This window comes from Halichoerus grypus, chromosome 11 (assembly GCF_964656455.1).
Source record: "Halichoerus grypus chromosome 11, mHalGry1.hap1.1, whole genome shotgun sequence".
NCBI lineage: Eukaryota > Metazoa > Chordata > Mammalia > Carnivora > Phocidae > Halichoerus > Halichoerus grypus.
Window position 1 is genome coordinate 75,042,865 of NC_135722.1, and position 17,307 is coordinate 75,060,171.

General features: G+C 40.5%; 1 protein-coding gene across 4 annotated transcripts in view; it reads left to right on the forward strand.

The window, feature by feature from the left end:
- The window catches only part of KDM4D (lysine demethylase 4D), a 34,690-nt gene extending 18,380 nt beyond the window's left edge, over window positions 1–16,310 (forward strand). For 3 of the 4 annotated variants that reach the window (XM_078058718.1, XM_036074972.2, XM_078058719.1), the window contains 2 exons: window positions 4,862–4,918; window positions 13,746–16,310. In XM_078058718.1, coding sequence (XP_077914844.1) covers window positions 14,077–15,654 — 1,578 coding nt within the window. In that variant the 5' untranslated portion in view covers window positions 4,862–4,918; window positions 13,746–14,076 and the 3' untranslated portion in view covers window positions 15,655–16,310. The remainder of the gene's footprint in view (window positions 1–4,861; window positions 4,919–13,745) is intronic. The other variant, XM_036074973.2, reaches the window with a different exon arrangement.
- The last annotated feature ends 997 nt before the right edge of the window (window positions 16,311–17,307 follow it).

Consider the following 17,307-nt stretch of genomic DNA (forward strand, 5'->3'; position numbering starts at 1 on the left):
GAAACAGTGGCTAATGTCTGAGGCAGACAGTGACTAGGATAACTGTATTGCAGAAATAAAGACATATAGGGAGGGGTGCCTGGGTGGCTCAGTCGGTTAAGCATTGGATTCTTGATCTCAGCTCAGGTCTTGATCTCAGGGTCCTGAGTTCAAACCCAGCATGAAGCCTACATTAAAAATAAATAAATAAAATAAAGAAATCTAAAGGAGGAAATTAGTTTTAGGAGAAAGATGATCAATATGTACTAAAGAAGTTGATTTCCAAGGGCTCAGTGGGCTGTCCCAAGATAAAGAAGACAAACAAGGTTAGGAGTTAGGTCAGTATTATAGAAAATTATGACAACAAATACCTTTGAAGAGAGAGAGTGCAATACTAAGGAAAGCATGAACATAAATGGGAAATTTAAAGAGAGAAAGAAATACAGAGTTAAGAGAGTTGAGCTTTGAGGTAAGTTTGCATTCGTGTAGTAGAAAGAGGAAGTGGAAGCAGGGAGAAAGAGAAGAACCAGGATGAAGAGGAATAGCAGCTCCTGAGAGGTCAGAGTTTTAGGAGGAAGGAAGATGAAGGTGCTCCATGAATCAATGATGTGGTGAGATAAAGCATAATCCCTGGTGCAGCCTTTGGGAGGAGGCAATCTGATGATTTACAGAGATCAATATCAGTGGAGGAGTGGGGGTAGAACCAGAGGAGGAGAGAGAAAGATAAGGGAATGGGTTTGTGAACAAAGACTATTTTTAAGCTTTTGACAGATTAGGCACTGAAAGGAAAGTGAGAGAAAGGACAGTAGGAAAGAGATGGATGACTGATGATTTAAGAAAGACAAAGATGATAGTGATTATTGAATTGACTGTTCTGGAACAAGTGAGAGGTGTTGATTTAAGGAGTTTAAATGCAATTAGCCATGGAAAGGAGTATATCCTCTTAAGAAAGGAGCACAGGAAGGAAGATGGCAGGAGGAGAGAGGCTGCAAGTATATACCAAATGGCCTCACTTGATTATTTCTTTAATAAATTTTTGGAGTGCAAAAAAAATTTTTTTTGGAGTGCACACTATATAAAGTACCAAGAAAGATTTCAAGACATCAAAGAATGCCCAACTTTAAAAAAATCTGTTTCAAGCATCCCATTCTCTTTCTAGCTTACATTTCCTAGTGCTCTAACAAGATTATTTGAGAAATTCAGCCCACAAATCGAATCCCATTTCATTCTCCATTACCACCCACATGCTCTCATTTCTTGTTTAAACCCAGGATAGATTTAATAGCCCATGATTACAATCACTCTCTTGTACCTCCACCTAACCCATCAGGGTCCCTCTTTGCTTGAGATATACTTGCCTGGAAAAACACTAACCCTGATGGGACCTTACTATTTGCTTTCTCCCTATCTTTTGAATGCCCCTTCTTCATGGGGAAAATTTTTGTCATGCTGGATAGGCGGCCACCAGTTGTACAAGGCTTGGGGACAAATACTTCAAAGTTATACAGTATGAGTTAAGGAAACACATCCAGAACAAGGCACACACAGCCTCCCTGTTTCTTTAGCATCTCCACAGAGAGGCATCTCATGTTCAGGAAGCATGCTGGATACAACTTTGGTTTTGTTCTTGTGAAGGGGCTCCTTCCCCCATTGCACTTCCTTCACAGAGGGCTTCAATGACAGCAACTTTATCAGGAGAGGTACATAGAGACTGCTTGGTGAATCAAGCTGCCTAGATGTCATACCAGTCATTTTCAATATTTTCTGGGCCCTGCACTTAAGGAGGCAGCTGGGGACCTTGAGTCCTTTTGGATGGTATAGTCCTACAGCCATGGGAAGAGCAATTCCCATCCAGCTAGGGGAAGAGGTCTGGGCTAGCCTATGGTTCAGGCATTCTAGGGTGAACATCTGGGGTCATTTTTGGACATTGCTTCTCCTTCATAACCTTCAATCCCCAAGACTCTTGAGTGCTCATCAGTTATATCTGGAATAGGAAGAGAGAGATGTTATTTGACTTCCACCCAACCTTTAGAGTCTAAATTAATTACATTTGTCCTGCTCCCTCAAGGATGAGCCAGATTGTCATCTACTCCCCTCACCTGAATTTATTAGCAACAAGTTCTATAGAGACCTAGAGATTGTTTCAGCAGCTGTAAACCCTCTTTTTGTCCTTTGACACGAAAGTTGGAAAAGGAGAGGAGTGTATTGATCCTCCTTATTCCACCTCTGCAGATTCTTTAGTGCCTTAGGGTCCATTGAAAGCAGAGGTGCTAAGAGCTACCATCGCTGATTCAAAGTGCCCCTGCCATTGGCATTTGAGTCTGCAGCAAACATTTGGTACACTTTTACAAAAGCCACCAGGTCACAGAGAGTAAGGCCGTCCTTGGCTATTTTTGCCTCAGACCCCAGACCCAAAGGAAAAAGAATTTGTGTTTAATAAAGAAGCCAAACTGTGGTGACCTACCTGGGGGATGGGGATGGTAAAGGATTGGGCCCTAGCCCTCTTCCTCTTGTCTGAATGGACCTGGAATAAGGTGGAGGGACCTCTGGTGCCAAGACTCTTGGGAACCATGGAAGATGTGGATGGTTTCTATTATTTTGAGCAGTGGCAGGTAAGGTGATCACTCGTAGCCTTATTGGGGAGACTGCAGGGTAAGAGTAAATGCCTTGATCTCTAGCCATAATGTGGCTGACTCCTTCCCAGGAGCTCCTCCTCACCCCATTTCTTTGGCAAGGTTTTCTTTTCTTCCCCATGGTTCTTGTGCAGACCCAAATGCTAATGGTGTTTTGCACTCTGACAACTGTGCTAGCTTTCCTATAGTACTTTTCCTCCCATCCTGGCAGTGTTCCCAGCAAAATCTTTCTGTTCCTAGGAGGACCCTAAAATTTGTAGAACCCTCAGACCCCACAAAACATGAATGTGCTCTTGGTGTCTGGCAAACTTCCAGGGAATCTGTCCAGAAACAGTCACTCACAAATTTCCAGTGATTTTGTAGGTGATTCCAAGTGGATTCAGAATCTCTAGGAGGTCTGCTCTGATTTCACACATCAACTTAAGATAGGAGTAGGCTTGTTTTTCCCCCCACTAGGTAAGTCTAGGTTTATCTTATAGTAGAAAGCCCAGCATTAACCTCTCCATATCATCTTCCAGTCATTCTTCCTGACTCACTTACATGCTATCTTCTTAGCAGTTTCTCCAGCCACAGTAGATCTGACTGTGGAGAAAGCTGTTTGAGCTTACAAATTGTTTTTATTTTTAAAATATTAAGGGGGTGCCTGGGGGGCTCAGTCAGTTAAGCGTCTGCCTTCAGCTCAGGTCATGATCTCGGGGTCGTGGGATTGAGCCCCGCATTTGGCTTCCCTGCTCAGTGGGGAGTCTGCTTCTCCCTCTCCTTCTGCCCCTCCCTCCTGCTTGTGCATGCGCACGCACGCTCTCTCTCTCTCTCAAATAAATAAATAAAATCTTTAAAAATATATGATTTCAGATTCGTTGAAGGATGGCAGTCATTTCCCTTCTTTATTGTCTTGTAAGAAATCTCCAAGAAAAAAAAAATTCAGGCAAAACACTCATGCTTTGTGGGCTGGTAACATTGAAAACTAGGTTTGGAGAGATGGATGGATAGCTGATTGGATTCAATTGTGATTGGACTAGGGATGATGGAGTTGGGGTGGGGCCAATTTGAAGAGACTAAGTCCTGATCATCAGTTCATGTTTTATTTGGAGTTGTTTTTTGTTTTGTTTTTTTTTTGAGGAAGTACATGTTTTCTTGAGGCAAAACCATCTTATCCAAAACAAGACTATCGGGAAGGTGATATTTGAGCTGAGACTTGAGGAAGGTAAAAGAGTTGCCTGTGTACAAAGACCATCAGGCAGGAGTACTCCAGGCTTTTTTTTTTTGTGAAGATTTTATTTATTTGTTTGAGAGAGAGAGTGAACGAGCAGTGGGGAGGAGCAGAAGGAGAGAGGGAGAGAGAGAGAAGCCAACTCCCTGCTGAGCAGGAAGCCCGATGCGGGGCTCAATCCCAGGACCCAGAGATCATACATGACCTGCGCCGAAGGGAGACACTTAACTGACTGAGCCACCCAGGCATCCCCACTCCAGGCTTTTTTGAGACACAGGAATGTGGTTGGAACTGAAAGAGCAAGGGGTAGAGCAGAAAGCAGTGATGTTGAGCATCAAGAGGTAATGGTGAAGGGCACCTCGGTGGCTCAGTTGGTTAAGTGGCTGCCTTCAGCTCAAGTCATGATCCCAGGGTCCTGGGATCAAGCCCTGGGCCAGGCTCCTTGCTCAGTGGGGAGTCTGCTTCTCCCTCTGCCCCTTCTCCCCCTGCTCGTGCTCTCTTTCTCTCTCAAATAAATAAATAAAATCTTGGAAAAAAAAAAAAGAGGTATGGTGGGCCAGATCATGGAGGGAGGGACTTTTAGACATTTGAAGGATTCTAAGTGGGATGGGGTAGGCATGCCCAAACTTGAAGATGGGGAAGATAAAACAGAAAAACTAAGAAATTAGGAGTATAAAAGGATTAGTAAACAGTATTAAAGGACCTCTTGAGATTTGAGATTGTGTTAATGAAGTAGTTAGCTTATGTATCTTTTTTTTAAGATTTTATTTATTTGAGAGAGAGCACGCACACGGTGGTGCTTTTTTTTTTTTTTTTTTTGGTTAAGGATGTTTCTTTTGTTTCACTGTTAAGAATGATACTTGCTATTTATTATTTACATTGAAATCCTTTATCTTACTATAGAAAATTTCTTAATGGTTTACAAGTAAAGAATTTTAAAATCATGAATGAGTGTTGAATTTCATCAAATGGTTTTTTTTGAAACCTACAAGATGATATTTTTCATTTTCATTGTTAATATTCTGAATTATATCATTAGATTTTCGGATATTGAATCGTCCTCGCATTCCTGGGATACATTCCATTTGGTCATGAGGTATTATTCTTTTAATATATTGCTTTATTTGGTTGGATAACATCCTATGTAGCTTTCATCTATGTTTATAACTAAAGATGACCTATAGCTTAATTTTCTGTTGTTCTTTTCTGATGTTGTTACCAGAGATAATAGCCTCACCTGAGTAGCTTTCTAACTTTTTCTATACTCTGAAAGAATTAGCATTAATAAGAGTTAACTGTTTCTTAAAAATTTGCTAGATTTGCCTATCATATGATGTATCTTTTGGGCTTTTAGGGGTCATACTTTGAACTGGATTCTTATATTTTTGTGTTTATGCTTTCTAGTTTTTCTTGGGTCCATTTTGGATATGTTTCCTCTGTAGAAAATAATTCTCTTTTGAAAATTTTGATGTCAAGATGCTAATAAGTTTCTCTTTAGAGATTTAAAAATTTTTTCTACTGTATTACTAGATTTGTGCACTATTTAATTCTATATTTCTTTTTTTATTGAGATATAATTAACAGGCAATTTTATATTAGATTCAGGTATACAATGTAATAATTTAACAATTCTATTTATTATCCAGTGTTCAACATGATAATGTGTAGAATTGTTGAATCACTATATTGTACACCTGAAACTAATATAACACTGTATGTTAAGTATATTGGAATTAAAATAAATTATAAAAGTTAAAAAAATTTAAAAAGTATTTCTTGTTTCTTTTTTGTTTATTTCTTAAATTTCACATATGAGTGAAATCATATAATATTTGTCTTTCTCTGTCTGATTTATTTTACTTAGTATTATAACCTCTAGGTCCATCCATGTTTTTACATGTGGCAAGGTCTCATTATTTTTTTATGGCTGGTAATATTCCATCTCTTCTTTATCCATTCATTTATTGATGGACAGTTAGGTTACTTCCGTATCTTGGCTATTGTAAATAATGCTTCAATAAACATAGGGGTGCTATGTCTTTGAAAATAAGTGTTTTTATATTCTTTGGGTAAGTACCCTGTAGTGGGATTAGTGGATCATATGGTAATTGTGCTTTTAATTTTTGGAGGAAACTCTATACAGTTTCCCACAATGGTTGCACCAATTTGCATGTCTACCAACAAACAGTACACAAGGGTTCCTTTTTCTCCACATCCTTGCCAACACTTGTTATTTCTTCCTTTTTATTTTAGCCATTCTGACATGTGTAAAGTGATATCTCATTGTGGTTTTGATTTGCATTTCCCTGATGAGGAGTGATGTTGAGCATCTTTTCATGTGTCTATTGGCCATCTAAATGTTGGTCTTTGGAAAAATTTCTATTCAGGTTCTTTGCCCATTTTTTAATCAGATTTGTGTGTGGTTTTGTCTGTTTGTTTATTTTTGTTGTTGAGTTGTATAAGTTCCTTATATATTTTGGATATTAACCCCTTATCAGATATATCATTTGCAAATACCCTCTCCCATTGATAGGTTGCCTTTTTGTTTTGTTGATGGTTTCCTTGGCTGTGCAGCAGCTTTTTATTGTGCTCTAGTCCCAATCATTTATTTTTGCCTTTGTTTCCCTTGCCTGAGGAGACAGATCTAGAAAAATGTTTCTATGACCGGTGTCAAAGAAATTACTGCCTATGCTTTCTTCTAGGAACTTTATGGTTTCAGGTCTCCCCATTTAGGTCCTTAATATTTTGAGCTTATTTTGTGTATGGTATAAGAAAGTGGTTCACTTTCATTCTTTTTTATGTAGCTGTCCAGTTTTGCCAGCACCATCTGTTGAAGAGACTGTCTTTTTCCCATTGCATATTCTTGCCTGTTTTGTCATAGATTAATTGACCATAGAAGCATGGGTTTATTTCTGGGCTCTCTTTTCTGTTCCATTGACTTATGTGTCTGTTTTTGTGCCCGTACCATACTATTTTGATTACTACATCTTTGTAATATATCTTGAAATCTGGGGTGGTGATACCTCCGGCTTTGTTTTTCTTTCTCAAGATGTCTTTGGCTATTCAGTCTTTTGTGGTTCCATACAAATTTTAGGATGATTTGTTCTAGTTTTGTGAAAAATGTTGTTGGTATTTTGATAGAGATTGCATTAAATCTATAGATTGCTGTGGGTAGTATGACATTTTAACAATATTGGTTCTTTTAATCCATGAGCATGAAATATCTTTTCATTTGTTTGTGTCATCTTCAATTTCTTTTATCAATTTTTTTTTAAAGATTTTATTTATTTATTTGAGAGAGAGAGAATGAGAGAGACAGCAAATGAGAGGGGGGAGGGTCAGAGGGAGAAGCAGACTCCCTGCCGAGCAGGGAGCCCGATGCGGGACTCGATCCAGGGACTCCAGGATCATGACCTGAGCCGAAGGCAGTTGCTTAACCAACTGAGCCACCCAGGCGCCCCTTTTATCAATGTTTTATAGTTTTCAGAGTACAGGTCTTTCACCTCCTTGATTAAGTTTATTCCTAGGTATTTTAATATTTTTAGTGCAATTGTACATGGGATTGTTTTCTTAATTTCTCTTTCTGCTGCTTTATTATTTGTGTATAGAAGTGCAATGGATTTCTGTACATTGATTTTGTATCCTGAGACCTTACTGAATTCATTTGTCAGTTCCAGCAGCTCTTTGGTGGTCTTTAAGGTTTTGTTTACACAGTATCATGTCATCTGCAAATAATGACAGTTTTTGCCAATTTGGATGTTGTTTATTTCTTTTTCTTATCTGATTCTGTGGCTAGGACTTTCAGTACTGTGTTGAATAAAAGTGGTGAGAATGGATGTCCCTGTCTTGTTCCTGATCTTAGAGGAAAAGTTCTCAATTTTTCACCATTGAGTATGATGTTAGCTATGGGTTTTTCATATATGGCCTTTATTATGGTCAAAATAAATCTGTTTTGAATCCATCAAGAATGGATGTTGTACTTTGTCAAATGTTTTTTCTGCATCTATTGAGATGATCATATCCTTTCTCTTGTTGATATGATGTATCATGTTGATTGATTTGTGAACTTTGAATCATCCTTGCATCCCGGGAATAAATTCCACTTGATGATGGTGAATGATTTTTTTAATGTGTTGCTGGATTCAGTTCACTAATATTTTGTTGATGATTTTTGTATCTATGTTCTTCAGAGATATTGGCCTGCAGTTCTCTTTTTCATGGTGTCTTTATATGGTTTTGATATCAAGGTAATGCTGGCCTCATAGAATGAATTTGGAAATTTTCCTTCCTCTTCTATTTTTTGGAATAGTTTGACAAGAATAGGTATTAACTCTTCTTTAAAAGCTTGGTAGAATTCACCTGTAAAGCCATCTGGTTCTGGACTTTTTTGGAAGCTTTTTGATTACTGATTTAATTTCATTGCTATTAATTGGTCTGTACAAATTTTCTGTTTCTTTCTGATTCAGTTTTGGAAGATTATATATTTCTAAGAATTTATCCATTTCAACTAGGTTGACCAATTTGTTGGCATATAATTTTTCATAATATTATCTTATAATCCTTTTTATTTCTGGGGTGTCAGTTATTTCTTCTCCTTTGTTTCTGTTTTATTTATTGGGAGTCCTCTCTTTTTTCTTGATAAGTCTGGCTAAAGGTTTATCAATTTTGGTTATCTTATTCTAGTTTCATAGAGCTGTTCTATTTTTTTTTTTTTAGTCTCTATTTCATTTATTTCTGCTCTTTTTATTTCCTTTTTTCTACTGACTTTGAGCTTTGTGTGTTTTTTTTTTTTCCCCTAGCTCCTTTAGGTGTCAGTTTAGGTTGTTATTTGAGATTGTTCTTGCTTCTTGAGGTAGACCCATATTGCTATAAACTTCCCTCTTAGGACAGCTTTTGCTGCATACCAAAGATTTTGGACTGTTGTTTTTTTGTTTGTTTGTTTTGATTGGTCTCCATGTATTGTGTGGCTTCCTCTTTGATTTCTTCACTGACCCATTTATTGTTTAATAATATGTTATTTGGCATCCACGTATTTTAATTTGTCCAGATTTTTTCTTGATTTCTAGTTTCATACTGTTGTGGTCAGAAAAGATACATGATATGATTTCAGTCTTTTTGCATTTATTGAGACTTGTTTTGTGGCCTATTATTATCTATTCTGGAGAATGTTCCATGTGCACTTGAAAAGAATGTGTATTCCACTGTTTGGGGATGGAATGTTCTGAATTTATCTGTAAGGTCTATCTGGTCCAATGTGTCCTTTCAAAGCCACTGTTTCCTTGTTGATTTTCTGTCTGCATGATCTATCCATTGATGTAGTAGGGGTTAAAGTCCCCTGCTATTATTGTATTACTGTCAATTTCTTCCTTTATGTCAATCAATAGTTACTTTATGTATTTAGGTACTCCCATATTGGGTGCATATTTACAGTTGTTATATTCTCTTATTGGATGGTTCCCTTTATCATTATGTACTATCCTTGTCTCTTCTTATAGATTTTGTTTTAAAGTCTATTTTGTCCAATATAAGTATTGCTACCACAGCTTTCTTTCCACTTCTATTTGCATGGTAAATGTTTTTCCATCCCTTTACTTTCAATCTGCATGTGTCTACATCTGAAGTGAATCTCTTATAGGCAACATATAGATGGGTCTTGCTTTTTTATCCATTGAGTCACTCTGTGTCTTTTGATTAGAGTATTTAGTCCATTTACATTTAAAGTAATTATTGAAAAAAGTAATTATTGATAGGTGTGCACTTATTGCCATTTTGCTATTTGTTTTACATTTGTTCTCTGTTCCTTTCTTCTTCCTTTGCTCTGTGCCTTTGTGGTTTGATGGCTTTCTTTAGTGATATGTTTGGATTCCTTTCTCTTTATTTTTATGTATGTATTACAGGTTTTTGATTTTTGGTTACCATTAGGTTTACATATAACATCTGCATATAGCAGTCTATATTAAGTTGATGGTCACTTAAGTTTGAACACATTCTAAAAGCACTAAATTTTTACTTCCCCTCCCATGTTTTATGTATATGATATCACATTTTATATACTTTTGTTCTGTTAATCCCTTGACTGTTTTTTATAGATTTAGTTAATTTTACTGTTTTTGTGGTTTAACCTCCATACTAGTTTTATAAGTGATTAACCTACTACTTTTGTTATATGTTTGCATTTGCCTGTGAAATTTTTTCCTTTTATAATTTTTGTATTCCTGATTATGGCCTTTTCTTTCCACTCAAACAATTCCCTTTAGTTTTCTTATAAGCCTGCTTTAGGGGTGATGAACTCGTTTAACTTTTGTTTGTCTGGGAAACTCTTTGTCTCTCCTTTTATTCTGAATGATAATGGTGCTAGGTAGAGTATTCTTGGTTGCAGGGTTGTTTCTTTAGGTACTTTGAATATATCATGCCACTCCCTTCTGGCCTGCAAAGTTTCTACTGAAAAATTAGCTGATAGCCTTTTGGGGTTTTCTTCATATGTAACAGTTTTTTTTTTTCTCTTTCTGCTTTTAAAATTCTCTCTTTATCCCTACTTTTTGCCATTTTAATTATTACATGTCTTGGTGTGGACCTCTTTGGGTTAATTTTGTTGGGTACTCTCCGTGCTTCCTGGACCTAGATGTCTGTTTCCTTCCCCAGATTAGGGAAGTTTTTAGTTATTTCTTCAAATAAATTTTCTGCCCCCCTTTTCTCTCTCTTATTCTGAGGTCCCTATAATGCAAATGTTATTACTCTTGATGACATCATGGAGTTCCCTTAACCTATTCTCATTTTTTATTTTTCTTTTTTCTTTCTGCTGTTCAGCTTTGTTGCTTTCTGTTACCCTGTCTTCCAGGTTACTGATCAGCTCTTCTGCCTCCTCTAATCTGCTATTGATTCCCTCCAGTGTATTTTTTTATTTCAGGTATTGAGTTCTTTATCTCTGATTGGTTCTTTTTTATATTTTCTATCTCTTTGTTGAAGGTCTTACTGAGATCCTCCACTCTCTTCTCAAGTCCTTAAGTATTTTTATGATCACTAAACTTTGAATTTTTATCAGGCATATTGCCTATCTCCATTTCATTGAGCTGTTTTGCTGTGGTTTTGTCCTTTTCTTTATTTCTTTTTTTTTTTAGGATCCTAAGTGTTTAATTCTGATTTTATTTGTCAGAGAGAGAGAGAGAGGGAGAGCACAGGCAGAGGGAGAAGCAGTCTCCCCACTGAGCAAGGAGCCCAATGCGGGACTCCATGCCAGGACCCTGGGATCATGACCTGAGCTGAAGGCAGACACTTAACCTACTGAGCCACCCAGGCATCCCTTATTTTTTATATATTTTTTAATTTAAATTCAATTAATTAACATATAATGGATTATTGGTTTCAAAGGTAGAGTTCAGTGATTCATCAGTCTTATATAATACCCCAGTGCTCATTACATGATGTGCCCTCCTTAATGTCCATCACCTAGTTACCCCATCCCCCCACACCCCTCCCCTCCAGCTACCCTCAGTTTGTTTCCTATGATTAAGAGTCTCTTATGGTTTGTCTCCCTCTCTGATTTTGTCTTGTTTTATTTTTTCCTCTCTTCCCCTATGATTCTCTGTTTTGTTTCTTAAATTCCACATATGAGTGAAATCATATAGTATTTGTCTTTCTCTAGTTGACTTATTTCGCTTAGCATAGTAACCTCTAGTTCCATCCACATTGTTGCAAATGGCAATATTTCATTTTTTTGATGGCTGAGTAGTATTCCATTGTGTGTGTGTGTGTGTGTGTGTGTGTGTGTGTGTGTGTGTTATCCATTCATCTGTTGATGGACATCTGGACTTTCTCCATAGTTTGGCTATTGTGGACATTGTTGCCATAAACATTGGAGTGCACGTTCCCCTTCAGATCACTACATTTTTATCGTTGGGATAAGTACCCAGAAGTGCAATTGCTGGGTCATAGGGTAGCTCTATGTTCAACTTTTGAGGAACCTCTATAGTGTTTTCCAGAGTGGCTGCACCAGCTTGCATGCCCACCAACAGTGTAAGAGGATTCTCCTTTCTCCAGATCCTTGCCAACATCTGTCATTTCCTAACTTGTTAATCTGAGCCATTCTGACTGGTGTGACCTGGTATCTCATTGTGGTTTTGATTTGTATTTCCCTGATGCCAAGTGATGTGGAGCATTTTTCATGTGTCTGTTGGCCATTTGTATGTCTTCTTTGGAGAAATGTCTGTTCATGTCTTCTGCCCATTTCCTGATTGGATTATTTGTTCTTTGCGTTTTGAGTTTGGTAAGTTTTTTATAGATTTTGGATACTAGGCCTTTATTTGATAAGACATTTGCAAATATCTTGTCACATTCTGTCGGTTGTCTTTTGGTTTTATCAACTGTTTCCTTTGCTGTGCAAAAGCTTTTTATCTTGATGAAGTCCCAATAATTCATTTTTGCCTTTGTTTCCCTTGCCTTTGGCGATGTTTCTAGGAAGAAGTTGCTGCAGCTGAGGTCGAAGAGGTCGCTGCCTGTGTTCTCCTCTAGGATTTTGATGTATTCCTGCCTCACATTTAGATCTTACATCCATTTTGAGTTTATCTTTGTGTGTGGTGTAAGGAAGTGATCCAGTTTCATTCTGCATGTGGCTGTCCAATTTTCCCAACACTGTTTGTTGAAAAGACTGTCTTTTTTCCACTGGATATTCTTTCCTGCTTTTTTGAAGATTAGTTGACCATAGAGTTGAGGGTCCATTTCTGGGGTCTCTATTCTGTTCCATTGATGGTGTCTGTTTTTGTGCCAGTACCATACTGTCTTGTTGATTACAGCTTTGTAATAGAGCTTGAAGTCTGGAATTGTGGTGCCACCAGGTTTGGTTTTCTTTTTCAACATTCCTTTGGCTATTTGGGGTCTTTTCTGGTTCCAGATTTTGTCCTTTTCTTTCATTTGGGACATATTCCTCTGTTTCATTTTGTCAAATTCTCTGTGTTTGTTTCTATGTATTAGGAAAGTCAGCTATGTCTCCTGATCTTGGAAAGTGGTGACCCTATAAAGAAGAGGTCCTGTGGTGCCCTATAGCACAATGGCCCTTGTTCACTAGAACCAGGCACTTCAGAAGTGTCTACTCTGTGGGCTCTGTGCATCCTACTATTGTGGCTGAGCTACACCTTAACTCTATTTTTAGATAAACATATGGAAATTTGGGGAAATCATCATAGCTTGATGAATTATCACAGTTAGCTCTTCTGATGGCTATGTAACCAGCACCTAGGTTCAAAACAAGAATATTAACATGCTCCAGAGGCTTCCTTATGCCCCCACTCACAACCTCTGTCTTTCCCAAAGGTAACCACTACTCTAACTTCTAATATAGATTACTTTGCCTCATTTTTATCTTTATAAAAATGGAATCATGGAATAGCTATTCTTTTGAGTCTGGATGATTTTGCTCAGTATAATGATTATAAAGTTATTCTTATATTTCTGTGTAATTTTTTAATCTTCATTGCTGTATTATATTCCATAGTATGAATATACCATAACGTATTTATCCATTCTACTGTTGATGGGCTTATAGGTTGTTTCCAGTATTTGGCTACTGGAAATAATGTTGTTATAAACATTCTTGGAGGTGACTTTCAGTGCAGAGTCATGCACATTACCTAGACATGTGGTAACAGTCATATCGCATGTATGTGTTCAATTTTACACATGCAGATGCTCAATTTTAGTATATACTGTCCAAATAGTTTTCCAAGGTGAATCTAACAATTTCCATTCTCTTTATTAGAGTATGACCCTTCCCATTGTTCCATGTCTACACCACCTCTTGTTTTGTCAATCTTATAAACTTTTAGCCTTCCTCTGAGTGTGCAATAATATTCCATAGTGGTATTTTATTTGTAACTTTCTAATAATTTTTGCGACATTAATTTTCAGACTTTTTATGTTCTTCCTTTTAGGCTTTGTTTAAACACTGCCCTGAAGATATAACCTTTAGGACACCCACCCCAAGACTGAGTGATTGAATAGACCTCCAAGGAACAGCGCCAGGTACCGACTGAGGAGCATCACAGGCTCAGCCACTGTTAGTTCTAGGCAACTCTTCTACCCAGAGCGTTGTTCCTTGGTGAATCAGCAAGCCTAACAAACATTATCATTTCACTTGCATAAAGGTCCACTGGTGGTTCTTAGTGACTCAGATACTCAAACGCATTTTTTAAAAAGTAGCATTTTCCAGCATCCTCAACTACCTAGAACATACTGAAAACCTTTGGAGTTTGGTGCTTATTAATGGAAGCTATGAAGTCTAAGACCAACTGTGCTCAGAACCCGAGTTGTGCCATAATGATATTTCATCCAACCAAAGAAGAGTTTAATGATTTTGATAAATATATTGCTTACATGGAATCCCAAGGCGCACACCGAGCAGGCCTCGCCAAGGTGATTCCACCCAAGGAATGGAAAGCCAGACAGACCTACGATGATATCAGTGACATCTTAATAGCCACTCCCCTCCAGCAGGTGGTCTCCGGGCAGGCAGGTGTGTTTACTCAGTACCATAAAAAGAAGAAAGCCATGACAGTGGGGGAGTATTGCCATTTGGCGAACAGCAGAAAGTATGGGACTCCACCACACTCGGATTTTGAGGACTTGGAGCGAAAATACTGGAAAACCCGTCTGTACGATTCTCCGATCTATGGCGCTGACATCAGCGGCTCCTTGTTTGACGAAAACACGAAGGAGTGGAACCTTGGACACCTGGGAACCATTCAGGACCTGCTGGAGCAGGAGTGCGGCGTGGTCATCGAGGGCGTCAACACCCCCTACCTGTACTTTGGCATGTGGAAGACCACCTTCGCCTGGCACACGGAGGACATGGACCTTTACAGCATCAACTACCTGCACTTCGGGGAGCCCAAAACTTGGTACGCGGTGCCCCCAGAGCACGGCCAGCGCCTGGAACGCCTGGCCACGGAGCTCTTCCCGGGCAGCGCCCGCGCCTGCGAGGCCTTCCTGCGGCACAAGGTGGCTCTCATCTCGCCCACCGTCCTCAAGGACAACGGGATCCCCTTCAGTCGGATCACGCAGGAGGCTGGCGAGTTCATGGTGACGTTTCCCTATGGCTACCACTCTGGCTTCAACCATGGCTTCAACTGCGCAGAAGCCATCAACTTCGCCACCCCGCGCTGGATCGATTATGGCAAGGTGGCCTCCCAGTGCAGCTGCGGGGAGGCCCGGGTCACCTTTTCCATGGACGCCTTCGTGCGCATCCTGCAGCCCGAGCGCTATGAGCTGTGGAAGCGCGGGCAGGACCGGGCTGCCGTGGACCACACGGAGCCCGCGGCGCTGGGCAGCCGGGAGCTGCGCGCCTGGAGGGAGGTGCGCGCCCCCGGGAGAGCCGCGCTGGGCCTGAGGCACCTCCCCCCGCGCCGCGCCCCGCACGCCCCGCGGCCGGTGGCCGCTGGCCCGGGCACCCGCCGCCGCACCTCTCTGCGCCCGGCCTCCGCGCGCCCCTTGCCCGCGCAGAGCTCTTCCTCTGATGCGCAGTCCGGGGCTGTCCCCGCCCGCACCTCCCGGGAGTCTGGCCCCAGCCGGCCGCCGCCCCCCAACCCCTCTGCCCCAGATCTCCAGCCCCCCACTGGCAGGTGTGGTCCTGGTCGTCGTCCTCGGGAACAGGGTGCTCAGGGGCCTAGCATCCAGGCCCGGGCCAAGAGGCGCCTATCGGTGGGAACAGGGCACGCAGCTCAGCACTGCAAGGCTCAGCCCCTTCCTGTGGATGGAGGCTGGATGGACAAGCCCGCACCACCGAGCCCTGGGCTCCAGCGAGCGGCTGAGGCTTCCGGGTCCGGCTGTGCCCTTGTCCCCTAATCCCAGGGGACACCTTTGTAACCCACTGCTCTTGTGTGTGGAGGCTCCTTGAGACTGGCCACATTTACGTCAGAGCTTTGGGCGAGCTTGCAGGTCGCTGGTCTTGCTTGAGAGTCCTATGATGTTGCCACTGATGCGTTGAGTCCATGTTCTTTACCAAGTTCGCCATAGTTTGTTCTTTCTGCCAGACCCTGGAATGTCTTTGGACACTGCTGAATCCCACCCATGTCACCAGCTGAGGTTTCATCCAGTAGGCACTCTTGTGTCTCTGTGAGCTGGGTCCTGCTGAGGTGGCCAGAGCCTCATCTCCCCCAGACTCCTATCCTCTGGGTCAACTATGAATGCTGCTGGGTTTTGGTTCTCCTCAATCTCCCTCCCTTTCCTCTCCCACCTCCCTTACCCCTATCCTTGAAAAACTAGGCTCTTTTGACCAAATGGGTCAGTAGAGGCTCGGAAAATAATTTATCATCTTTCTGAGTCTTTGATGTATTCAATATGTGTTATCACCAGTATTTGTTCACAAATATATTAAAGATAACCAAAATGTTCAAATCTGACTTTGTTTCTAATAAATATTGTCCATTCAACCAATTGAGGGGTGGAGGTTATTCTCTTCTGTACTTTTCTTGATAATTATATTAAAACATTTTAAGCAAGACTGATTTTTATTGGCTGGCTGCATTGTGTGGTGTTGATGAATGAGTTTGGTGTATGGTTCTTGGGCACTAGCTGACTGGGTGGGTGCAGGGGATTTGGTTTGCAGCTCTACCTTAAGGATGATTTGTAAGAAGCACCTGGTGCTTTGCTGGGTAGGAGCACCCGAGTTCCTGGGAGGCAAGCATGCCAAGGACTAACGTGCCATCATCGGAATATCTTCCCCCCAAGTCTGCACTGCCTTTTCAATGCTGTATGCATATTTCACATAGCAAATTCATTGATTCATCCCAGTAAGCATGCACACAAATGAATGAACAAGATAATTTCACCTGGTACTCTGCTGTGAAGAAACTGAAGGGGATGGGATGCTAGAGCAGAATGGGCAGGAGTGGCCTGGGTTCCAGTAGTCAGGGGAAGTTGCATTAAGCAGTAGACCTTTTCCAAGACCCAATTGACTCAATGGAAAGCTGGAGCTGATTTCACTTAGAGGAAGCCATCTTTGTAATTGACCTAACATGGAACTTAAGTTTTCTCAGGGAGAGAAAGAAAGCTCTTTGTGACTGGGCATAGAGTGGAAGGAGAGAGGCAGGGTCCAGGGTATGCAGGCCCTCATGGTTCATGTCCAGTATTTGAGTTTTTTTCAACTTGAAATGAGAAGGCATTGGAAGTTTGAAACAGCCCTTGACATGCTGTGCTTTATATATTTAAACAATCAGCTTAGTTCTGTGACAATGCGGGGGCAGGAGAAGTAGAAGATCTAAGTAATAGCAGTGAGATGTGATCATTTCGATGTCAGTATTGAAAATACACAGAAGCAGAAAAACTCAGGATAAATCTTAGAAGTCGAAAATGATGGCTTGGCTACAGAAGGAAACATTTCAGAGAAGCAAACCACCGCTCCCCTCCCTCTAGCTCTCCCCCACAGAATTTCAGTAGAGCTCTGGAATTCAAAGCCCCACATAAACCTGAAGGCCAGAGTTATGACAAGGTAGTGTT